The sequence below is a fragment of the Manis javanica genome, chromosome 12 (assembly GCF_040802235.1).
Source record: "Manis javanica isolate MJ-LG chromosome 12, MJ_LKY, whole genome shotgun sequence".
NCBI lineage: Eukaryota > Metazoa > Chordata > Mammalia > Pholidota > Manidae > Manis > Manis javanica.
The window spans coordinates 62213001-62236633 of NC_133167.1; the positions used below are offsets into that span (position 1 = coordinate 62213001).

The 23633-nt window shown below is 36.4% G+C and overlaps 1 protein-coding gene and 1 pseudogene across 3 annotated transcripts in view; one reads left to right on the forward strand and one right to left on the reverse strand.

Annotated features, from left to right (window-relative positions):
- HAT1 (histone acetyltransferase 1) overlaps positions 1-23633 on the reverse strand; it is an 83857-nt gene that overhangs the window by 16951 nt on the left and 43273 nt on the right. For all 3 annotated transcript variants that reach the window (XM_037022919.2, XM_037022920.2, XM_037022921.2), the window contains exons 5-8: positions 20644-20823; positions 20249-20370; positions 19644-19748; positions 19216-19322 (exon numbers count right to left, since the gene is read on the reverse strand). In XM_037022919.2, the coding sequence (XP_036878814.1) occupies positions 19216-19322; positions 19644-19748; positions 20249-20370; positions 20644-20823 (514 nt within the window). The remainder of the gene's footprint in view (positions 1-19215; positions 19323-19643; positions 19749-20248; positions 20371-20643; positions 20824-23633) is intronic.
- Positions 1945-8019, forward strand: LOC118973274 (28 kDa heat- and acid-stable phosphoprotein pseudogene; annotated as a pseudogene).

A 23633-nucleotide genomic window follows, 5' to 3' on the forward strand; every position in this document is an offset into this window, starting at 1 on the left:
ACAGTGTGGTACTGGCTTAGGAATAGACTTAGATATCAATGGAATTGAACTGAGAGTTAAAAATAAACCCATACATTTACAGTCAATTTTTAAGAAGGGTGCCAAGACAGTTCAATGAGGAAAAGAGTCTTTTAACAGAAGATACTTGGACAATGGGATCTCCACAAGCTGAAAGAATGAAGTTAGACCCCCTTTGCTCACACCATAAACAACAAAAACACCTAAAAATCTATCATAGAACTAAATATAAGAGTTTATAAAGCTATAGAAGTCTCAGAAGAAAACAAAGGAGCAAATCTTCATGACCTTTAGTAGGGCAATGATCTCCAAATGGGACCAAAGCACAAGCAACAATGACAAAAGTGACTTTTGTAATTATTGCTATGGAGATTTAAACCTTTTATGCTTCAAATGGTGTTAAGAAAATGAAAAGACAACCCACACAATGGGAGAAAATATTTGCAAGTCATATATATGATAAGGGACTTGTATCCATACTTTTCATATACAAGCTTTAAAATTCAGTAAGAAAAAGACAAAACCCAATTAAAAACCGGGCAAAATTCTCTATAGACATTTCTCAAGAAGATATACAAATGCACAATAAGCACATGAAAAGATGCTTGACATCACTAGCCACAAGGAAATGCAAATCAAAACCATAAGGAAATACAATTTCATGTCCACTAGGATGACTGTAATCACAAAGACAATTATCAGATGTTGATAAGGTGTGGAGAAATTGAAACCCTCACACACTGCTTGAGGAAATGTAAAATGGTACAGCCACTTTGGAAAACTGGTAGTTTCTCAAAAGATGAAACACAGATACCAAGTTTTCTACCATTTCTATTCCTAAATACCTAAGAGATATGAAAACATAGGTCTACACAAAAACTATACATGAATATTAGTAGTAGCATTATTCATAAGAGCCAAAAAGTGGAAACAATACAAATTCCATCAACTGATGAATGGTAATTAAAATGGGTATATCCATAAAATATTATCCATATTATCTGGCAGTAAAAAGAAGTATTAATACAGACTACAAAAAAGATAAACCTTGAAAACATGCCAAGTGAAGGAAACCAATCAGATATTGTATGACTCCAATATCCAGAATAGGCAAATCTTATTACAAAGACAAAAAGTGAATAAGTGGTTGCTAGGAACAGGGGGCAGTGTGACTGCTAATGGATACTGGGTTTCTTTTTAGGAGAAGGAAGTATTCCAAAATTAGATTATGGTGATGGCCATACCATAAATATCATTAAAAAATTAACTATACACTTTAAAAAGTGAATTATATGATATGTTAACTACATCTCAATAAAGCATTTTATAAAACAAAAAGACTGAAGTATGGGTAATATTTTATGATCCTGAGTTACTGTTCAATCACTGATTGCTTCAATCCACAAGTATTGAATACCTTTTTATATGTCTATGTAGCACTTCACTATTAATATATGCATGTAACTATTAAGTAAATATTAATGACGATGGTTTTAATGGATAAGAAGTGAAATTGTCATTACATCAGTTGGTATGAAATCATGATTTATTAGGAATGTACAATAATGAAATCAACACTAAATAACTGATATACAGACCTACAGAGAAAATCATCAAGTAAACCTAAGATTAGATACCCTGTCCCATTCTTCAATCTTTCCCGTATTAATTTGGCTGCACTATCCAGTTATACAAGCCACTTAGAAACCTGAAGAACATTCTGATTCCTTATCCTATGTGCTAACATGAGTAGTTTTTTCAACTACTAAATTACCTCCTTATTCTCTTTATCTGTACGTCCCAACTTTATGAAATGTAAATTGGACTCTGGTGCATCCCTAAATTAAAACCATTCAAGTGTTTCAACATCACTGTAATAGGAGTCTCTAAAAGAAAGAAGAGGCAGAAAGAGTATCTGAAGAAATAATGGCCAAAAACTTGATGGTAAATATGAATCTACTAATCTAGGAAGCTCAACACACTTAAATTAGGAAAAATACAGGGGTTCACACTAAAACATACAAATTGTCAAAAGCTAGCGGCAAACAGAAACAGCAAGAGGAAGAAACAACTAATAAAAAGGAGTCCAGCAGTCAGTGGGGTGACATTTGAAAGTATTGGGGGGACTGGGCAATCCAGAATTCTATATCCAGCAAAATTATCCTTGAAAATTAAAGTGAAATAAAGATATTCCTAGAAAGTAAAGATTGAAGAAATTTGTTGCTAGTAGATCTGACAAGAAATACTAAAGAAATTCTTCAAGCTGAAATCCATATGAAGAAATTCAGAACAATAATTATGAAGAGAAATACAGAAGTTGATTTTTTTCCTCTCAACTGATTTAGAAAACAATTACATGAAAAAAATTACAAAACCTATGTCTGGTTTACAATATATAAAGATACATATGACAGTAGCACATAGGAGGGAGAGTGAATAACTATAATGAAGCAATTTTTTTTTACTGGAATTGAATATTAATCTGAAGTAGTTTATTATAAATGAAGATACATAATATAATCCCTAAAGCAACCACTGAGAAAATTTTTTTAAGAAGTCAAGAAAACAACAAAGGAATTATAAAAATGGTTCACTAAAAATTATCTACTTACGTAAGAAGGCAGTAAAGGAGAAACAGAACAACAAAAAGCAACAATAGAAAACAAAGAGCAAAATGGCAGGTATAATTCCAACCATAGCAATAATTACATTAAGAGTAAATAAACATTCCAAAACAAAGGCAGATATTGTTAGACTGGATAAAAAGAGATTTAACTATATGCTGTCTACAAGAGAAACTCTTTAGATTCAAAGACAGGCTTAAAGTCAAAGCATGAAAAAGACATACCATACGAACAATATAAGGTCTGGAGTGGCTATATTAATAACAGGTAAAATAGAGTTTGAGACATTAGCACAATAACTACAACTACATGAAAAATAATTAATTACCTAGGAATAAATATAATCAAGAAGGTGAAAGACCTGTACTCTGAAAACTATGAGATACGATGAAAGAAAGTGAAGACACAAATAAATGGAAATCTATCCCATGCTCATGGATAGGAAGAATTAATATTGGCAAAATGGCCATCCTTCCCAAAGCAATTAACAGATTCAATGGTATTTTGCAACAGACTAGAACAAATAATCCTAAAATTTATATGGAACAACAAAAGACCCCCAAATAGCCACAGCAATCTTGAGAAAGAGCAAAGCTGGAGATATCATGCTCCCTGACTTTGAGCTACAGTACAAAGCTACAATAATCAAAACAGTATGGTACCGACACAAGAATAGAACCATAGATCATTGGAACAGAATAGCCCAGAAACAAACCCACATGTATATGGTCAATTAATATATAACAAAGGAGGCAAGAATATAGGGGAAAAGACAATCTCTTCAATAAATGGTGTTGGGAAAACTCAACAGCTACATACAAGAAAATGAAACTGGATTACTGTCTTAACACCATACACAAAAGTAAACTTAAAATGGATTAAGTACCTAAATATAAGACATGAAACCATAAAACTCTAAGAAGAAAACATAGCAAAAATCTCTTGAACATAAACATGAGCAATTTTTTTTCTGGATACATCTCCCTGGACAAAAGAAACAAAAATAAAAATAAACTAGTGGGACTACATCAAACTAAAAAGCTTCTGTACAGTAACAGACACCCTCAATACAACACGTAGGTAACCACAGTATGGGAGAATATACTCATAAATGATCATCTGATAAGGGGTTAACATCCAAAATACAAAGAACTCATATGATTCAACAACCAAAACACAAATATCCCAATTAAAGAATAGGTTGAGGACCTGAATAGACATTTTTCCAAAGAAGACACACAGATGGCCAACAGGCAGACAAAAAGATGTCCCATATCCCTAACCACCAGGGAAATGCAAATGAAAATCACAATGAGATTATCACCTCACATCAGTCAGAATGACCACTATCCAAAAGACAAGAAATAGTAAGTATTGGTTAAGGATGTGGAGAAAAGGAAACCCTCCTACACTGTTGGTGGGAATGTAAATTGGTACAGCCACTATGAAAAATGTAAAATAGAAATACCATGCAACCCAGTAATTACACTTTTAGGAATTTACCCAAGGAAGACAAACTCCCCGATTTGAAAGATACATGCACCCTTTTGATTATTGCTGCATTATTTACAATAGCCAAGATATGGAAGCAACCAAAGCGTCCATCAATAGTTGAATGGATAAAAAAGATATGGTACATACACAAAAGAATATTATTGAGCCATAAAAAGGAAAGAAATCCTGCCTTTTGCAGGAATTTGGATGGACCTAGAGGGTATTATGCTAAGTGAAATAAGCCAGGCAGAGAAAGACAAATACCTTATGATTTCACTTATTTGTGGAATCTCAAAACAGGGCAAAACAAAAATGAACAAAACAGCAGTAGACTCCTAAACCCTGAGGAGTGGCTGGTGGTTACCATGTGGGAGGGGTTGTGGTGGGTGGGTGAAATAGGTGAAGGGGATAGAGACACAGAATCTCAATCATAATATTAATATTAATTAGTCAGGATGAGAGTACAGCACAGAGGATATTCAATATTTCTATAATATCTTTGTATGTTGATATTAACTAGACTAGTTGGGGTGAGCATTTAATCATGTAATAATGTAGATAACTGTTGAATCACTATGTTGTGTACTTGAAACCAATATAACATTGTGTATCAACTATACTTCAATTTAAAAATATCAAAAAATATATTAACACAATAAAAAAACTGGGAAAAAGGAGTCTAAGACAAAAACAGAAAAAAGGCACATTTTATAATGACAATTCATGAGGAAGATATCACAACTACATACACAACTAATGAGTCCCAAAATACATTAAATAGAAGCTGATAGAATAAAAGGGGAAATAGACAATTCAACAGAAATAGCTGGAGATTTCAATACTACACTCTCAATAATGGATAGAAGTACACAAAATCGGCATATATGTGGAAGAATTGAACATCTCTATCAGCCAACTTGACCTAGCTGGTATTTATATAACATTGCACCCATCAACAAAATACACATTCTTTTCAAGCACATTCTCCAAGACAGACCATGTGTTAGGCAAAGGATCAATAAACTATGGCCTATGGAACAAATCTCACCCATCATGTTTTTATATGGCATGTGAATAAAGAATGGTTTCTAAATGGTTGTTTAAAAAAAAACAAGAATGCATTTGGCTTACAAAGCCTAAAATATTTATTATACAGCCCTTTAAAGAAAAATTTCATGGTCCCCTACGGTAGTCCATAAAACAAAATTCAATAAAGAAAAACAACTGAAGTCATGACAATAATCAAATTAAATTAATTATAAACAATAGAAGGAAATCTGGGAATACATAATATTTGGAAATTAAAGGACATGCTTCTAAATAATCCATGGATCAAAATGAAATCTCAAGGGGAATTATAAAATATTTTGAACTGAATGAAAGCACAATGTATACAAATTTATATGATCAGTTCAAGCAGTACTTATAGATATATAAATATATATGTAAATATGTCAATATTTGTACATTTAAATGTCTATATTAGAGAAGAAGGAAGACAACAAATCAATAATCTAAGTTTTGATCTTAACTAGAAAAAAAGCAAATTAAACCCAAAGCAAATAAAAGCAAAAAAAATAATAAAAATTAAACTGGACATTAATGAAGTAGAAAACAGAAATAGAAAATTTTTATGAAAATACAAGGGATCTTGGATAACCAAAGAAGTTTTGAAAAAGAACACAGTTGAAAGACTTTCATGTCCTAATTTCAAAACTCTCTATCATGTGCTGCCACCACTAGGGTGGTGATGCCCAAAAGGGGAGACAGGGAGGCCACAAAGGCTGGGTAGTCAATACAGGAGTCCCAAGGAGACTGGCACACAGCTTCAGACTGAAAAGCAGAGGCCAGGAAGAAGTGGAACAAGAAAAGAGGGTGGAGTTAGGGCTGCAGGTGACTCCAAACAGGAGAAAAAATCTCTTGCCTCAGAATAGAGTAAGAATGAAGATGACTACCAGCAAAGGTGTGGAAGGGCTCATCAACATCAGGAATTCCAACCTGGTGGCATGGACAATCAGAAAGGTCACACAAATGATGGGAACAGGCCAAAGGAGCTTTCGAGGAGAGACCAAGAAGACATTGAGAAGAGAAAGCAAAAGAGCATTCATTACATGAAGATGCATTTAGCTGCATTCACCTGGCTGGTGATGATTTGAAAAGAGCAGAAAGAGGGGCAGGAAGCCACAAGGAAAAAATAAGAAGAGACGAAAACAAAAGCAACTTTGTCAGGAAAATAAATGCAGCCATTCACCCTGAATGAGCAAGCATGGCCTGTAAGAGGAAACACCAAGCAAATGGGCCCTGCTGCTGCCAGAACCTATGCTATATCTTCCCACCCTATGGCCTGGCACCACTGCAGCAGCCCCGCACAGCTACAAGTCCCTACTTGAGGTCTCCTCACATAAATCATCTGGGGGAACAGGAAGGCTGGAGGTAGGTGGAGGAAGGACAGCTGCTATCTTAGAGAATAAAAGATGCAGATGCATTTCCTATGTAACTATTTGAATGTTTTTTGCTGTTTTCAGGGCCCCTGTTGTGGGGGGCTGTAGGGAGGTGGGGTGTGTCTGGGGAGGTGGGGTAAGAAGTGTTTCCATTTGTCAGGTAGATTTTACCTTCAGGGGCAGTTGTGCCAGGGTCAACTGCACATGAGTTTGTAACAACCACCCCTCGTCTATGTTGCTTCTGTGCTCATTCAGAGAAGCTGTCCTCTGGGGGCCTGCACCGCAAGGTCCCTGAGGATCATGGCTTGTCACTGGCCAATCCCCTCTGACGTCTCCCTTTTCTATCCTTCCCTACCCTATTCCCACCCACCTGGCCAGGGCCAGTACCCAATCGTACTCATTGATTATTTCAAGAAACTTCTGTTTACTCTGCAGCATCTTGGCAAAACATGCTTTACAAATGCAACTTATACGTTTGGCAGTTTAAACTTTACATTACCATCACAGAAAAACAAACCAACTCAATATAAAACCACAGTGAACTAATCAAGTCAAGACAGTATGATACTGGCAGAGGATAGACATATAGATCATTAAGGAGTCTAGAAATAAATCTCTACATGTACAGTCAACTGATTTCCAAAAAGGTAGCAAGACAGTTCAACAGGGGAAAGGACAGTCTTTTTAACAAATGGTGCTGGGACAACTGGATAGCCACATATAAGAAGATGAATTTGGAAACTTACATTTTACGTAAACTCTGATTGCAAAACTAGGCAGACATACTAACAATCATTGAACTGTATCCTTAAAATGGGTGAATTTTATGGTATGGAACTCATACCTCAATGAAGTTGCTTTAATAAAACCTCTACTAAGTGACAAACTATTAAACAAACATCTCTTCAAAAAAAGGTTTCAAAGTACTAATAGATGAGGCATACGTTTATCCAATGTCAGTTTTTCCAAGTCCACCTCTTTCTGATCTGGTTTAGAAAAAAAAAAATGGCGTTGCTAATATTTATTTAAAAGAAAATTTAGTATGAGTGACTTGTTAAGTAACTTATATAATCTCAGAAGTTTAGGAAAAAACATGGTAAAAATAATTACATTTGAGATAAATCTAAAATCTCACCCCACACTATTACCTCAAATTTTCATATAAACCAAACAAATATGCAACAAATTTCCATTTAGCTTTAAATAAGCCATTACAGACAAGGCTTATTTGCAGTTTAATATAAGGAGCCAAGTCACCAACTTCCAAGAATTTTAACCGTCAGCCTGAAAATGAACTTAAAATGGTGCTATCACATAATGTGATATTCTTCAATTCCTTTGTTTCTATGCTAAAATAATAAACAATAAATTTTTAAAATGTAATTTGTTTGAATATAAATCTATAGTGAAACATGGGATCAAAAACTGAGTTTTTTTCTAAGTTAAAGATATCACCTAACAACCTAAGTGACTTCTCATTTTGGAAAAAAAAACCTCTCCATATTCATGAGATATATATATAGAAAAAATCATATTCTACAGAAATAACAGGACAATCACCTAAATATAAAAAATTTACAGATAATATTCTAAAAAGCTATATATTTCAGTACTATAAGGAACATTTTAAAGACAGATACAATTAGCTTTTAATATACTATTGATAGACTAATAATACTGATATATATTTAGCTCAAGATCAGTTTCTACTACCACTCCCTTCATAATTCTGGAAGAAACAAATGGTTGATTCTGTGTAAAGGTCACATAATTGATCTGTATTCAAATACTACATATCTTAAGATACTGACATCCTCAAAAGATGGTACATGATAGAAAGAATTATCTTCCAGGGGGCGGAGCCAGGATGGCAGCGTGAGTAGATCAGTGGAAATCTCCTCCCAAAAACACATAGATCTATGAAAATATAACAAACAAAACTCTTCATAAAATAGAGACCAGAGGACACAGGACAACATCCAGACCACATCCACACCTGCAAGAACCCAGTGCCTTGCGAAGGGTGTAAGATACAAGCCCCGGCCCGGCGGGACCCGTGCGCCCCTCCCCCTGGCTCCCAGCGGGTGGAAAGAAACTGGAGCGGTTTTTTTTTTGGTGAGTGCTTTTTGGAAGCCTTAAAGGGACAGGGACGCCAGTGCTAGGGAGGCAGGGCAGCAGGACCGGTGAGCAGGTGCCTGGGACCGGCGCCAGAGGACAAAGAATATTGCGTGTTTTTCCCTTTTTTTTTTTTCTTTTTTTGGCGAGTGCTTTTTGAAAGCCTTAAAGGGACGGGGACCCAGATGCCAGGGAGGCAGGGCGGCGGGAGCGGTGGGTGGGTGCCTGAGACCAGCGCCTGAGGACGGAGAAAATCGCGCATTTTTCCCCTTTTTTCTTTCTTTTTGGCGAGTGCTTTTTGGAAGCCTTAAAGGGAAAGGGACCCCAATGCCAGCGAAACAGGGCGGCAAGACTGGTGAGCGGGTGCCTGAGATCAGCGCCTGGGGATAAAGAAAATCAAGCGTTTTTCCCAATACTAGGGAGGCAGGGCGGTGGGACCGGGGGGCGGGGGCCTAAGGCTGGCGCCTGACGACAATGAAAATCGCGGGTTTCTCCCTTTTTTTTTTCTTATTGGTGAGTACTTTTTGGAGGCCTTAGGGGGACAGGGACCCCAGTGTCAGGGAGGCAGGGCGGGTGAGTGGGTGCCTGGGACCGGCGCCTGGGGACAGAGAGGGTCGCGTGTTTTTCCCTTTTTTTTTGGTGAGTGCTTTTTGGAGGCCTTGGAGGGACGGGGACCCCAGTGCTACAGAAGCAGGGCGGCAGGAATGGTGGGCGGGTGCCTGGGACTGGTGCCTGAGGACAAACAATAGCGCGCATTTTTCCCTTTTTTTTTTGTTTTCTTTTTTTTGGGCAGGTGATTTTGGAAACCTTGAAGGGACACGGACCCCGGTGCTACAGAGGTAGGGCAGCAGGACCGGTGAGCGGGTGCCTGGGACCAGCGCCTGAGGACAAAGAAAATCGTGCGTTTTTTTCTTTTCTTTTTTTTTTTTCCCCCTCATTCGTTGTTGCTGCTGTTGTTTTGGTTTGGAGAGTGCTTTCTGGAAGTCTTAAAGGGGCAGGACTGGACACTTAGACCAGAGGCAGGGAATCTGGGGATCTCTGGGCACTCTAACCCCCTGGGGAACAGGGAGCACAGAGGACCCCTACAGAGATAAATAGCCCCCGGCTGCTCCCCCTCCAACAGGGCACCACCATTTTGGAGGAGCAGCCCCAGCCAGGCCACGCCCACAGCAACACCGGAGATAAACCCCATAGCAAACGGGCAGGAAGTAGAAGCCCTGTCTGCACACAGCTGACAAGCATAAGCCACTAGAGGTCGCTATTCTCCCAGGAGAGGAAGGCCACAAAACAAAAAGAAGGGAAACTCTTTCAGCGCTCACTTGTACCAGCTCCGCAAACTATCTCTATCACCATGAAAAGGCAAAACTACAGGCAGACAAAGAACACAGAGACAACACCTGAGAAGGAGACAGACCTAACCAGTCCTCCTGAAAAAGAATTCAAAATAAAAATCATGAACATGCTGACAGAGATTCAGAGAAAAATGCAAGAGCAATGGGATGAGATGCAGAGAAAAATGCAAGAGCAATGGGATGAAGTCCGGAGGGAAATCACAGATGTCAGGAAGGAGATCACAGAAGTGAAACAATCTCTGGAAGGATTTATAAGCAGAATGGATAAGATGCAAGAGGCCACTGAAGGAATAGAAACCAGAGAACAAGAACGGATAGAAGCTGACATAGAGAGAGATAAAAGGATCTCCAGGAATGAAACAACACTAAGAGAACTATGTGAACAATCCAAAAGGAATAATATTCATATTATAGGGGTACCAGAAGAAGAAGAAAGAGGAAAAGGGATAGAAAGTCTCTTTGAAGAAATAATTGCTGAAAACTTCCCCAAACTGGGGGAGGAAATAATCGAACAGACCATGGAATTACACAGAACCCCCAACAGAAAGGATCCAAGGAGGACAACACCAAGACACATAATAATTAAAATGGCAAGGATCGCGGACAAGGAAAGAGTTTTAAAGGCACCTAGAGAGAAAAAGGTCACCTATAAAGAAAAACCCATCAGGCTAACATCAGACTTCTCGACAGAAACCCTACAGACCAGAAGGGAATGGCATGATATATTTAATGCAATGAAACAGAAGGGCCTTGAACCAAGGATACTGTATCCAGCACGACTATCATTTAAATATGATGGTGGGATTAAACAATTCCCAGACAAGGAAGAGCTGAGGGAATTTGCTTCCCACAAACCACCTCTACAGGGCATCCTACAGGAACTGCTCTAGATGGGAGCACTCCTAAAAAGAGCAGAGAACAAAACACACAACATATGAAGAATGGAGGAGGAGGAATAAGAAGGGAGAGAAGAAAAGAATCTCCAGACAGTGTATATAACAGCTCAATAAGCGAGCTAAGTTAGGCAGTAAGATACAAAAGAAGCTAACCTTGAACCTTTCGTAACCATGAATCTAAAGCCTGCAATGGCAATAAGTACATATCTCTCAATAGTCACCCTAAATGTAAATGGACTGAATGCACCAATCAAAAGACACAGAGTAATAGAATGGATAAAAAAAGCAAGACCCATCTATATGCTGCTTACAAGAAACTCACCTTAAACCCAAAGACAAACACAGACTAAAAGTCAACGGATGGAAAAACATATTTCAGGCAAACAACAGTGAGAAGAAAGCAGGGGTTGCAGTACTACTATCAGACAAAATAGACTTCAAAACAAAGAAAGTAACAAGAGATAAAGAAGGACACTACATAATGATAAAGGGCTCAGTCCAACAAGAGGATATAACCATTCTAAATATATATGCACCCAATACAGGAGCACCAGCATATGTGAAACAAATACTAACAGAACTTAAGAGGGAAATAGACTGCAATGCATTCATTTTAGGAGACTTCAACACACCACTCACCCCAAAGGATAGATCCACTGGGCAGAAAATAAGTAAGGACACACAGGCATTGAACAACACACTAGAACAGATGGACCTAATAGACATCTATAAAACTCTACATCCAAAAGCAACAGGATATACATTCTTCTCAAGTGCCCATGGAACATTCTCCAGAATAGACCACATACTAACTCACAAAAAGAGCCTCAGTAAATTCAAAAATATTGAAATTCTACCAACCAATTTTTCAGACCACAAAGGTATAAAAGGAGAAATAAATTCTACAAAGAAAACAAAAAGGATCACAAACACATGGAGGCTCAACAACATGCTACTAAATAATCAATGGATCAATGAACAAATCAAAATACAGATCAAGGAATATATAGAAACAAATGACAACAACAACACAAATCCCCAACTTCTGTGGGATGCAGCGAAAGCAGTCTTAAGAGGAAAATACATAGCGACCCAGGCACACTTCAAGAAGGAAGAACAATCCCAAATGAATAGTCTAACATCACAATTATCGAAACTGGAAAAAGAAGAACAAATGAGGCCTAAAGTCAGCAGAAGGAAGGACATAATAAAGATCAGAGAAGAAATAAACAAAATTGAGAAGAATAAAACAATAGCAAAAATCAACGAAACCAAGAGCTGGTTCTTTGAGAAAATAAACAAAATAGATAAGCCTCTAGCCCAACTTATTAAGAGAAAAAGAGAGTCAACACAAATCAACATAATCAGAAATGAGAATGGAAAAATCACGACAGACTCCACAGAAATACAAAGAATTATTAAAGACTACTATGAAAACCTATATGCCAACAAGCTGGAAAACCTAGAAGAAATGGACAACTTCCTAGAAAAATACAACCTCCCAAGACTGACCAAGGAAGAAACACAAAAGTTAAACACACCAATTACGAGCAGAGAAATTGAAACACTAATCAAAACACTACCAAAGAACAAAACCCCGGGGCCGGATGGATTTACCTAGGAATTTTATCAGACACACAGAGAAGACATAATACCCATTCTCCTTAAAGTTCCAAAAAGTAGAAGAAGAGGGAATACTCCCAAACTCATTCTATGAAGCCAACATCACCCTAATACCAAAACCAGGCAAAGACCCCACCAAAAAAGAAAATTATAGACCAATATCCCTGATGAATGTAGATGCAAAAATACTCAATAAAATATAAGCAAACAGAATTCAACAGTATATCAAAAGGATCATACAACATGACCAAGTAGGACTCATCACAGGGATGCAAGGATGGTACAACATTTGAAAATCCATCAACATCGTCCACCACATCAACAAAAAGAAAGACAAAAACCACATGATCATCTCCATAGATGCTGAAAAAGCATTTGACAAAATTCAACATCCATTCATGATAAAAACTCTCAGCAAAATGGGAATAGAGCGCAAGTACCACAACATAATAAAGGCCATATATGATAAACCCACAGCCAGCATTATACTGAACAGCGAGAAGCTGAAAGCATTTCCTCTGAGATCGGGAACCGGACAGGGATGCCCACTCTACCCACCGTTATTTAACATAGTACTGGAGGTCCTAGCCAATGCAATCAGACAAAACAAAGAAATGCAAAGAATCCAGATTGGTAAAGAAGAAGTTAAACTGTCACTATTTGCAGATGATATGATACTGTACATAAAAAACCCTAAAGACTCCACTCCAAAACTACTAGAACTGATATCGGAATACAGCAAAGTTGCAGGATACAAAATTAACACACAGAAATCTGTAGCTTTCCTATACACTAACAATGAATCAATAGAAAGAGAAATCAGGAAAACAATTCCATTCACCATTGCATCAAAAAGAATAAAATACCTAGGAATAAACCTAACCAAAGAAGTGAAAGACTTATACTCTGAAAACTACAAGTCACTCTTAAGAGAAATTAAAGGGGACACTAATAAATGGAAACTCATCCCATGCTCATGGCTAGGAAGAATTAATATCGTCAAAATGGCCATCCTGCCCAAAGCAATATACAGATTTGATGCAAGCCCTCTCAAAGTACCAGCAACATTCTTCAATAAACTGGAACAAATAATTCAAAAATTTATATGGAAACACCAAAGACCCCGAATAGCCAAAGCAATCCTGAAAAAGAAGAATAAAGTAGGGGGGATCTCACTCCCCAACTTCAAGCTCTACTACAAAGCCATAGTAATCAAGACAATTTGGTACTGGCACAAGAACAGAGGCACAGACCAGTGGAACAGATTAGAGACTCCAGACATGAACCCAAACATATACGGTCAATTAGTATTTGATAAAGGAGCCATGGACATACAATGGCAAAATGACAGTCTCTTCAACAGATGGTGCTGGCAAAACTGGACAGCTACATGTAGGAGAATGAAACTGGACCATTGTCTAACCCCATATACAAAGGTAAACTCAAAATGGATCAAAGACCTGAATGTAAGTCATGAGACCATTCAACTCTTGGAAAAAAACATAGGCAAAAACCTCTTAGACATAAACATGAGTGACCTCTTCTTGAACATATCTCCCCGGGCAAGGAAAACAACAGCAAAAATGAGTAAGTGGGACTACATTAAGCTGAAAAGCTTCTGTACAGTGAAAGACACCATCAATAGAACAAAAAGGAACCCTACAGTATGGGAGAATATATTTGAAAATGACAGATCCGATAAAGGCTTGATGTCCAGAATATATAAAGAGCTCACACACCTCAACAAACAAAAAACAAAGAACCGTATTAAAAAATGGGCAGAGGATCTGAACAGACAGTTCTCTAAAAAAGAAATACAGATGGCCAAGAGACACATGAAAAGATGCTCCACATCGCTAACTATCAGAGAAATGCAAATTAAAACTACAATCAGGTATCACCTTACACCAGTAAGGATAGCTGCCATCCAAAAGACAAACAACAACAAATGTTGGTGAGGCTGTGGAGAAAGGGGAACCCTCCTACACTGCTGGTGGGAATGTAAATTAGTTCAACCATTGTGGAAAGCAGTATGGAGGTTCATCAAAATGCTCAAAACAGACCTACCATTTGACCCAGGAATTCCACTCCTAGGAATTTACCCTAAGAACGCAGCAATCAAGTTTGAGAAAGACAGATGCACCCCTATGTTTATCGCAGCACTATTTACAATAGCCAAGAATTGGAAGCAACCTAAATGTCCATCGGTAGATGAATGGATAAAGAAGATGTGGTACATATACACAATGGAATACTACTCAGCCATAAGAAGTGGAAAAATCCAACCATTTGCAGCAACATGGATGAAGCTGGAGAGTGTTATGCTCAGTGAAATAAGCCAAGCAGAGAAATAGAAATACCAAATATTTCACTCATCTGAGGAGTATAAGAACAAAGGAAAAACTGAAGGAACAAAACAGTAGTGGAATTACAGAACCCAAAAATGGACTAACAGGTACCAAAGGGAAAGGAACTGGGAAGGATGGGTGGGCAGGGAGGGATAAGGGAGGGGAAGAAGAAGGGGGGTGTTAAGATTAGCATGCAATGGGGGAGGGAGAAAGGGGAAGGAGGGTGGGCTGTACAACACAGAGAGGACAAGTAGTGATTCTACAACATTTTGCTAAGCTGATGGACAGTAACCGTAATGTGGTTTTTAGGGGGGACCTGGTATAGGGGAGAGCATAGTAAACATAGTATTCTTCATGTAAGTGTAGATTAAAGATTAAAAAAAAAAAAAAGAAAGAAAGAAAAGGGAGATTAATCCTTGATAGGATAAAACTATTGGTAAATCAAAGATCAATGCATGCTTTAAATATCCTTAATGTTGATCACTTAAAGGGTGTCAGATGATCAGCTATGGAGGTACTCTTTTCTGATAATATTCCTTTCTCTTAATAAAAAAAAAAAATAGCAGTTCCTGTGTGCTGACCTCCAATGAGTTCTACACAGTGGTATAGAGGGCATGTCAAAGTGTTGGCAAAGGGTCTGTTTGTTTCTATGTAGAAGATCAAGGCCTAACTTGGCTATCCAGAAAATGAACTAAGATACAATATGAGGAGGAGCTTCCAGCATCAGCACTCTCTGGAGGACTTGTGCCGGGGGATGATCATCAAAAAGCCTCCACAGGGATCCGGATGATGCTGCGGTTGTGGCTGCATCCACCCCACCGTTTCCTGGACTTGCCATTGGAATGAGGAGGGAGATGTCTAGGCTGGCATGTGCATACAGTGAGACAACGAATTTGACCAGATCTGTACTGTTGGAACTCAACCAGGAGTTGGGAGGGGTGCAAGTTGTAGCACTCCAAAATCTTATGACTATAGACTATCTACGGTTAAAAGAACATATGGGATGTGAACAGATCCCAGAAATGGGTTGCTTTAATTTGTCTGATTTCTCTCAGACTGTTCAAGTACAGTTGGACAATATCCACCATATCATAGACAAATTTTCACAAATGCCTAGGGTGCCTAAATGGTTTTCTTGGCTTCACTGGAGATGGATGGTAATTATAGATTTGCTTTGTTTATGTCACCGTATTCCTATTATGTTAATATGTGAGCGCAAGTTAGTTAGTAGTTTAAAACCTATACATGCTTAAGGTACTCTACAAGAAGATATGTCAAAGAAATAATCAATCCTCCCATGTTTTCTTCCATATGCTACCTCTATAGCTTTTCTTCTTCCTTCCTAATTACAACCCTTAAATAGAATTCGTGCCTCATATCGAATTTACCGAGTATCATAATTCCTCCAGGTGGTAAAGATACCTTGAGACAAGTGCTGGGCATAGAAGCCACAGGGCATAAATCTGCAAAGAAGTAAAAAGCTAACCTTTTCAAACAATATGGCTTCTCTCTCACTTACCAACTTTACATTTCCCTGTATGGCCCCGGAAGATGACTGGTTAGCCAGAGACGGGTAAGATTCCTCAAGGGAGGAACAACCTAAGATAGGCACAGTCGCAGGGCGGCCATCAGGTGAGAAATTGGGGATCAACAGAGGTGAGGCTCAGAACCTCACCCCCCGTTTTGAGAGAAATCTTCTGCATCCGTGGATGTTTTGCTGCCCTTGTCTAGCTTGGATTAATACTTAAGCCATAGGCACACACCTGATCATCTACATTTGCCCTCTTACAGCACTAAACTATGTTTTCTACGTTTATCTTGCATCTACCTACCACTTCAGCATTTTATTAAAAATAAAAATAAGAATAAGAATAAAGGAAGAAATGTGGGATCCACATATAAATCAAGTATAAAAATCAAACGAATATTCATATTTGACCTGATTGTTTATAGTTCATAATGCGTGATCAAAACCGAAAGTTTCTGTGATGAATGCCCTTGTACTGTTTACCATGTAAGAACTTATTCACTATGTAGGAATTCGTTCACCATGTAAGAACTTGTTCACTGTGCTTCAGAAGATTGGAGACTGACGAGAATTAGGCTTGAGATGGATTAATGATTGCGCATTGAGCATTGACCCCCCTATACAGATTTTTATTGTTAACAACCATCTGATCAATAAATATGAGATGCCCTCTCAAAAAAAAAAAAAAAAAAAAGAATTATCTTCCAGTATTTTACTTTAAAATTAAGTTCTAACAAAGGAAAATAGGTGGGAACTGTACCACAAACACCTATCTATCCTATAACACAGGCCATGAATGGGAACTTTTCATTATTTTCGTATCTGGCTGTATGTCAAGTAAGCAAAATGCTACCTCAATATAAAGAATATCCTGTATTGCAAAGGGAGATCCAGAGCCTGCTCATGATCCAGAGTTAAATATATATATAAAATATAGGCAGCTAAAGTGACCAAAGAGTATTTTTCTTTTTAAAGGATTGGATATGGAAATCTAGGGGAAATATCTTAATAAGAATAGCTGATAAGCATACTTAGTAATATAATGCTGAGAAATGTTAACATTGAAAAGAAAGGCCAATACCCAGTTTTCAAATTCAGAAGTACTTTAGTATGTTTAGCCTTTTCTCTTTAGACTTCAGTTTGCGATGAATAAAGGTTACCATTACCGTTGACTCTTCACTGAGATTTAAGAAATAAAATTCTTTATCTGCTAATTGGTACTAAGCATCAAGGACTTTATTGGTTGGAGTAGACAGAAGAAAGTAGTTAAGAGGCTTCACAGAAACAACCCCTGCTGGGACATGACCCACTAGAAAAGACAAAGACTACTTATGTGAACTCTAAGTCTCCAGATTCAAATCACCAAAAAGTCTCTTCATGTAGCATCAAGTCCAATTTCTATAAGTAAACAGAAGCTAAACAATTTTAAGCTTAGTTAAAAAGAAGTGTTATCTTATATTAGGTTTCTATAATTTTGCAAGTAACTTAGCTAGTGAAGGTGTCACTTAAGTAATTTGTAACTTTTGACATAAAAAACTTTAGTAATTACTTCTTTATCTCCCAAGTTTTCAAACCATTTAACATGAAAATCAGGTAAAAAAATAATTCAACTCTATAAACATGGAACTCTTTTTTAAAAATACCATGCTTTCTCTCCAGGTTATTCATCTATAGGATCAATTAAAAATCTGTTTTGGAGTAACTTTTATTTTATTTACCCTGGGCAGGTAAAACTACTGTATTACATGAAAAAAGGAAGAAACTAATAATCTGACTATTAGCCTGTTCATATTTTTGTTAGTTCCACGTCTAGTACTTTTTTTTTTGGTATCTGTAAACAAATTGATAAAAATTCTAATAGCATTTTAAGCAGCTAATACTTTAGTGCATGTTAAGTACTGCAATTTTTAAAAACAAACATGTATTCAAACTTTCAGAATTACAAAATTTAATAAACAATTTGGATGTGAATATCTGGCATACTATTTTTCATGGAAAAAAATGACTTTCAGTTTAATCAACAACTTTATAAGTAATGAATTTAAAAGTATTATTCAAGGGGAAGAAAGTAATAACAATAACTGCTCCTTTAGCCACTTTCTTCTTTGGTAGTTCACATGTTTACATACTATCATTTATAATTCCATCTAATGATGATGACTTCTCCATTTAAAGAGTAGAGTCTCTTTCCTTCTCCTAAGCATCCTATTCATAATACTACTTCTATGGCTAATTCATACTAAAAGATGTTTCCAAAACAAATAGGCCGACGTTTTACCTTATAAATTACTATTGTGAAGGCATGCATTTTAGGAATATAAAAAACAAGCTTTAAGAAATATGTTTTCTATTTAGGAATTACTCGGGTTTTCTTTTCCTCAGTAAGGTTTAGAATATTCTGCCCCTACATGAAAATTAGAGTATGGCCTCTGAGCAATGCAAATGTTGCCAAATAAACTGAAAAAATAAGTCGTATCACACTTGCCCTGTATTTATGCCTAACCAGAATTTCCCTATATTCAGTTCATTATCTTCATTAATTTGTTCAATTAATAAGCACCTCATACTTAAGAGATGCAATCCAATCTCACAAAGGCTTATGATTTAAAATGTAACTCTAAGCCATTTTTAGACAGTTCCAAAAAGACCCCAAAATTAATTTAATTAATTCTGTAATTAAAAACAGAATAGTTATTCCTGACAAAAACAAAATCAATCAGTGAAGAAGAGATTTTTTTAGAACGGCTCTTCCAATAACAAATTAAATTTTGCATACCTGTAATATCAAGAACAGAAGGAGATGCAATGTAATATCTATGAACTGTTTCAAGAAGTTGAGCACCATGGCCTTGACCTTGAAATGGAGTCAGTATCAGCATCTGACTACAGTAAAGAAATTATTTTAAGATTAAAATATCACATGACCAATTTAAAAATTGCAAATCACAAGTGTTATGAACATTTTAAAGTCTGTGTGACTTTTTCTTCAATCCACCTTCAAGAAACCCAAAAATTATAGAGATACTCAAAACTGGTTTAATCCTCCACAGTGTTTCAAAGGGAACAATGAAATAAATCAGTACATACCCAATGAATAATGGTGATTTTTTTAAACAAATCAACACTATTATAACAAGTATTGGAAACTTCAGCAGTTCCTTCTTCTGAAATAAAAGACAAGGCACGTGTTGTGCTGCCAATTACCTTACACGTGGCCGGGTTTTGTCTGGGTACACATAGTAATTATAGACTGTCATGTAGCCTACGGTCGCAAAGAGCGTAGCTCCATCCTTATTATACTTCTCAAATCTGCAGATAAAACAGAAAGCCAAGCAGGTCAATTACAGTCGCGCTCCCATGCAGTGTCCATTTTCTTTTCCATTCTCTGACTGAATTTTCAGTGTCAGCAAGCTACTCTGTGAGGGCCCAATGGGTACACCTGCTATGTTCTGAATGTACAATTCACTTAATTGGTGTGCAGCAACTTGGATAAATCAGACCTCTTTACATCACTTCAGTGCACTTGCCTATTATAAAGATGAATAGGTGGCAAGTAAAAGAAAACACAGGCAAAGCTCATTTTACTGTTTAAGCCTACATTCAGGGCCCTAACGGACAACAGCATTTAATTCAGCTCTATTCTCAAGGTCTCCCAAAGCATAATGAAGGAAAACTCAAGCCTCATAAACAATAGTTTTTCTTTCCTGGGAAAAATATCATTATAGTGTCCCAATAATTGGGCTGCCACAATTAAAATGCTGGCTTTGTGGAGGTAATAAGGTCTACTGTTGCTTTAGAACTGTACTTACACTAGAAAGTAGTGCCATCTTTCATCATCCACGTCAATAAAGCTAGCAGTTTCAATGAACCACATCAAAAAGGTCTGAAGCCTTTCATGATATTCTCGAAAGCCTCTACATGTCATGTCAGCCTAGGGAAAAAGCCAGGAAAAGTCAGGTGAAACTCATCACAGAGTAAGCAAAAGTCTGCAAAACACAAAACTATCCTGTGGGAAAATGCTTAGAAGTCTCAGATTAAAATGTGTATATAGACATACACATAAAATAGAGCCTTGTTTTTAAAGCTAACAAAAGCTTATTTCCTCAAGTTAGAATAAATCAGTGAAAAGAACACAACAAAACAGCATACAGATTTCAGGCAAATGGAATACTTTGACCCAAGAAATACTGAGATTTAACTCTACCTTGTATATCTGAAAGGTAAAGTTTTCTCCTCCTGTTGGACTGAGAACAGAGTATGTATGAAGTAAGGTTCCAAATGGCTTGAAATCAACTTCTTTCTCCAACAAAGAAAGAAAATCACTTGTGTTTGTGCAAAATCCAGGTGGAATGATTTGTCTTATTTTGCCCTCAACATCATCTGCCTAAGAAATGGAGGTTAAAGGACAAAAGAAAAAAATTAATAACAAATCTGACTTTTAGTTGAGTATGCCTAATTTCTTTGAAATGGACAAAACCCCACAAAAATCACAAAACTTCAGTTCACAGTTAAGAAGTAAACATATAGTGAACTGAGAAAAGATGAGTTTCATGTGCACAGGATACTGCCACACAAGTCTGAGATGAGCAAAGTGTACCATACAAATAAAAGGGAGGACGCCAGCAGCCTGAAATCAAGTCCAAGAATGAGGGCAATGCTATTGAAATTTCTAACATCATATAGAAAACACTGACTATATCTCAAGGACAATTTGAACTGGCTGAAACAAAAGGCTGTTTCTTATTTTATGTGTGCCAAGGAGACCTTATTATCCAAGACATGAAAAGATTACCAGTAGTAGTGAGGTGAGGCTAGTCTGACCAAATGAATGCTACCCTTACAATGAAAAAGTAGACAGGCCATAACTCCCTCATACACTGAACTTGAAACTAAGATGATAATTTAAAAAATATGACTACTTGGGAAATACATGTTATATGAATGGATGTATTATCCACTCATCCTATAATGTGACACAATTTTTATAGACCTGGATTTGTGACAGTAAAAGGAGACAAGCCTGGACAAAATTAAACTCAGAGATTAAAATTACCCTTGTCAAACAACCTCAATGAATGTTAAAACTATCAGCTGAGCAGACTTCATAATCCTTTTCAAAACCCCAAAAGACCACTTGATTGAATACATTTACTACTTCTCTTTAACCATGAATATTTGATGAAGTCTTACAATGAAGTATTACCGCTTCTCACCAGGCAATAAAACTTAATGAATTGGTCTCAACTTAACAAAACCTTATCCCTCAATACAGTCCCTAAAAGCCTGACATTACATTCAACAAAATGAGCTTGCATTCTATTCAAACTTTTTCCTGAACAATAAAGCCAGGTTTTTACTAAACGGAGTTTGCCGTGAGTTCAGCTGTAATGTTTGTATTGTATCTATTTCCACAAGGACTGACACAAGAACACTTTGTGTTAACTTACTAAGCAGCTCTTTCATACCGTTTACATGCATGATGGGTATTAGTTCTAAACCAAGACCCTTGCTACTTAGCATTCAAAACAGGGAAATTAAGATGCTTCGGACAAAATACACTACAAAAGGCTAATACAACATGCTACTAATTCCTGTTCTTTCAACCATCTTTTAACTAAGTAGAAGCAATGCACCTGCAGATGAATAGCACTTTATTATCATTCAGTTACATTTTAGGATAGAGAACCAAGGATGGAGTTTATCACAAACAAGTTTTATTTTCAATGCTCTGGTACCACCAACATTTATATATAATGTGTTTATAGCTATATAAAGAAAGAGCTGTTATTTAAAATACATCTCTTCAACATTTTGCCCAAAAGCTTCTTTGTAATATGTACCCCAATCTCTGCAATCCATTCACTTTCAAGATCAAAGAAACTATTTGATAGGACTATTTTTGCTATTTTAAAGTATTATTTGACAAATATTTCTTCTTTAAACTGCTGTCTTACATGAAGAGAATTTAAGCATGTTTTATGGAATTTGTACAATTTCAACAATTATAAGACAAAACTGTAACAGTAAGGGATAGTTTTAATAGATTTGTTGTGTGGCAATTAAAATCCAAAGTAGTGGTGGGTAAAGTGGTATAATTTTAGTGCAAGTTAAAAAAAAAGTCAAGAAATACAACTTCTAAATAGAGGTTTATAATCTATTAGTTTAAAAGAAAACACTTCAAAGCATTTATAGTGCATGTTATTTTAACTTTTAAAAACTTTCCAAATGTCCTGTCTTCTCAACAAGGCATTACAAAGCACGATCAGATAACTTCACATATCTTGCATCAAATGTACTTCAAGGATTTCTTAGAATAGAGGTCTAAGTTTCAAGTAGCAGTTCTGGTGGAAGACAGAGCAACCTAAAGATCTAAGCTCAACTAAGTTAAGAGTTAATGTTTAACTTTCAGCCTTCAAAGGATACATATTTATTGAAATAAATATCTTCAAATAAATATTTTATTCTGGGCACGTTTACATTAAGAACTTGCACAGAGGAATAAAAGGGTAAGTTTAAAAACAAGGAATCTGTTAAATATAATAGGTTAAAGAAATGTGTATCTGATATATTATATAAAATACATAACATAAAGCCAAATAGCTCTTCAAACCTAAAATTCAGAACTTTGTTTCAATGAAGGAAAAATGTCTGCATTTCTCTATTTAGTGGGTTCCGTTTTAAGAAAATCCTATAACCACCATGCCTTAGAGATCTGTATTCTTTTATAAAAGAATATATTTTAGTTCAAATATTCATTTTTCATATTGGATTACTCAACAATAAATCAGTTAATAATAAACACAGTTAATGAAATCATCACCAGAGAAAAACCCACCTGTCACCTTTAATTCAATGTAATATTAAAGATTAACTGAAACCTTTTAAGTTCCAATGCTTATGGCTAAAAGTTTAGATTTCTGAAGATCACTGAACTCTATCTTCATGAATATTATTCTAAACTTTAATTAAAATTATTTAAAAATATACTTATAGAAAGGAAAAGAAATTAAGCTCAATAGATCAAGAATCTAGAATACACCCTGATATATTAATAAAGACATGCTATACAGATGTTTTCCAAGTATTTGGCATTATCTTTTTAAAAAGTAAAGTATAAAAAGTAACTATTCTATTTAGGTCATTTGTTAGGTGAGTCATGATGAAATGTTTTATTTAGATTCTATACTCTCTGAC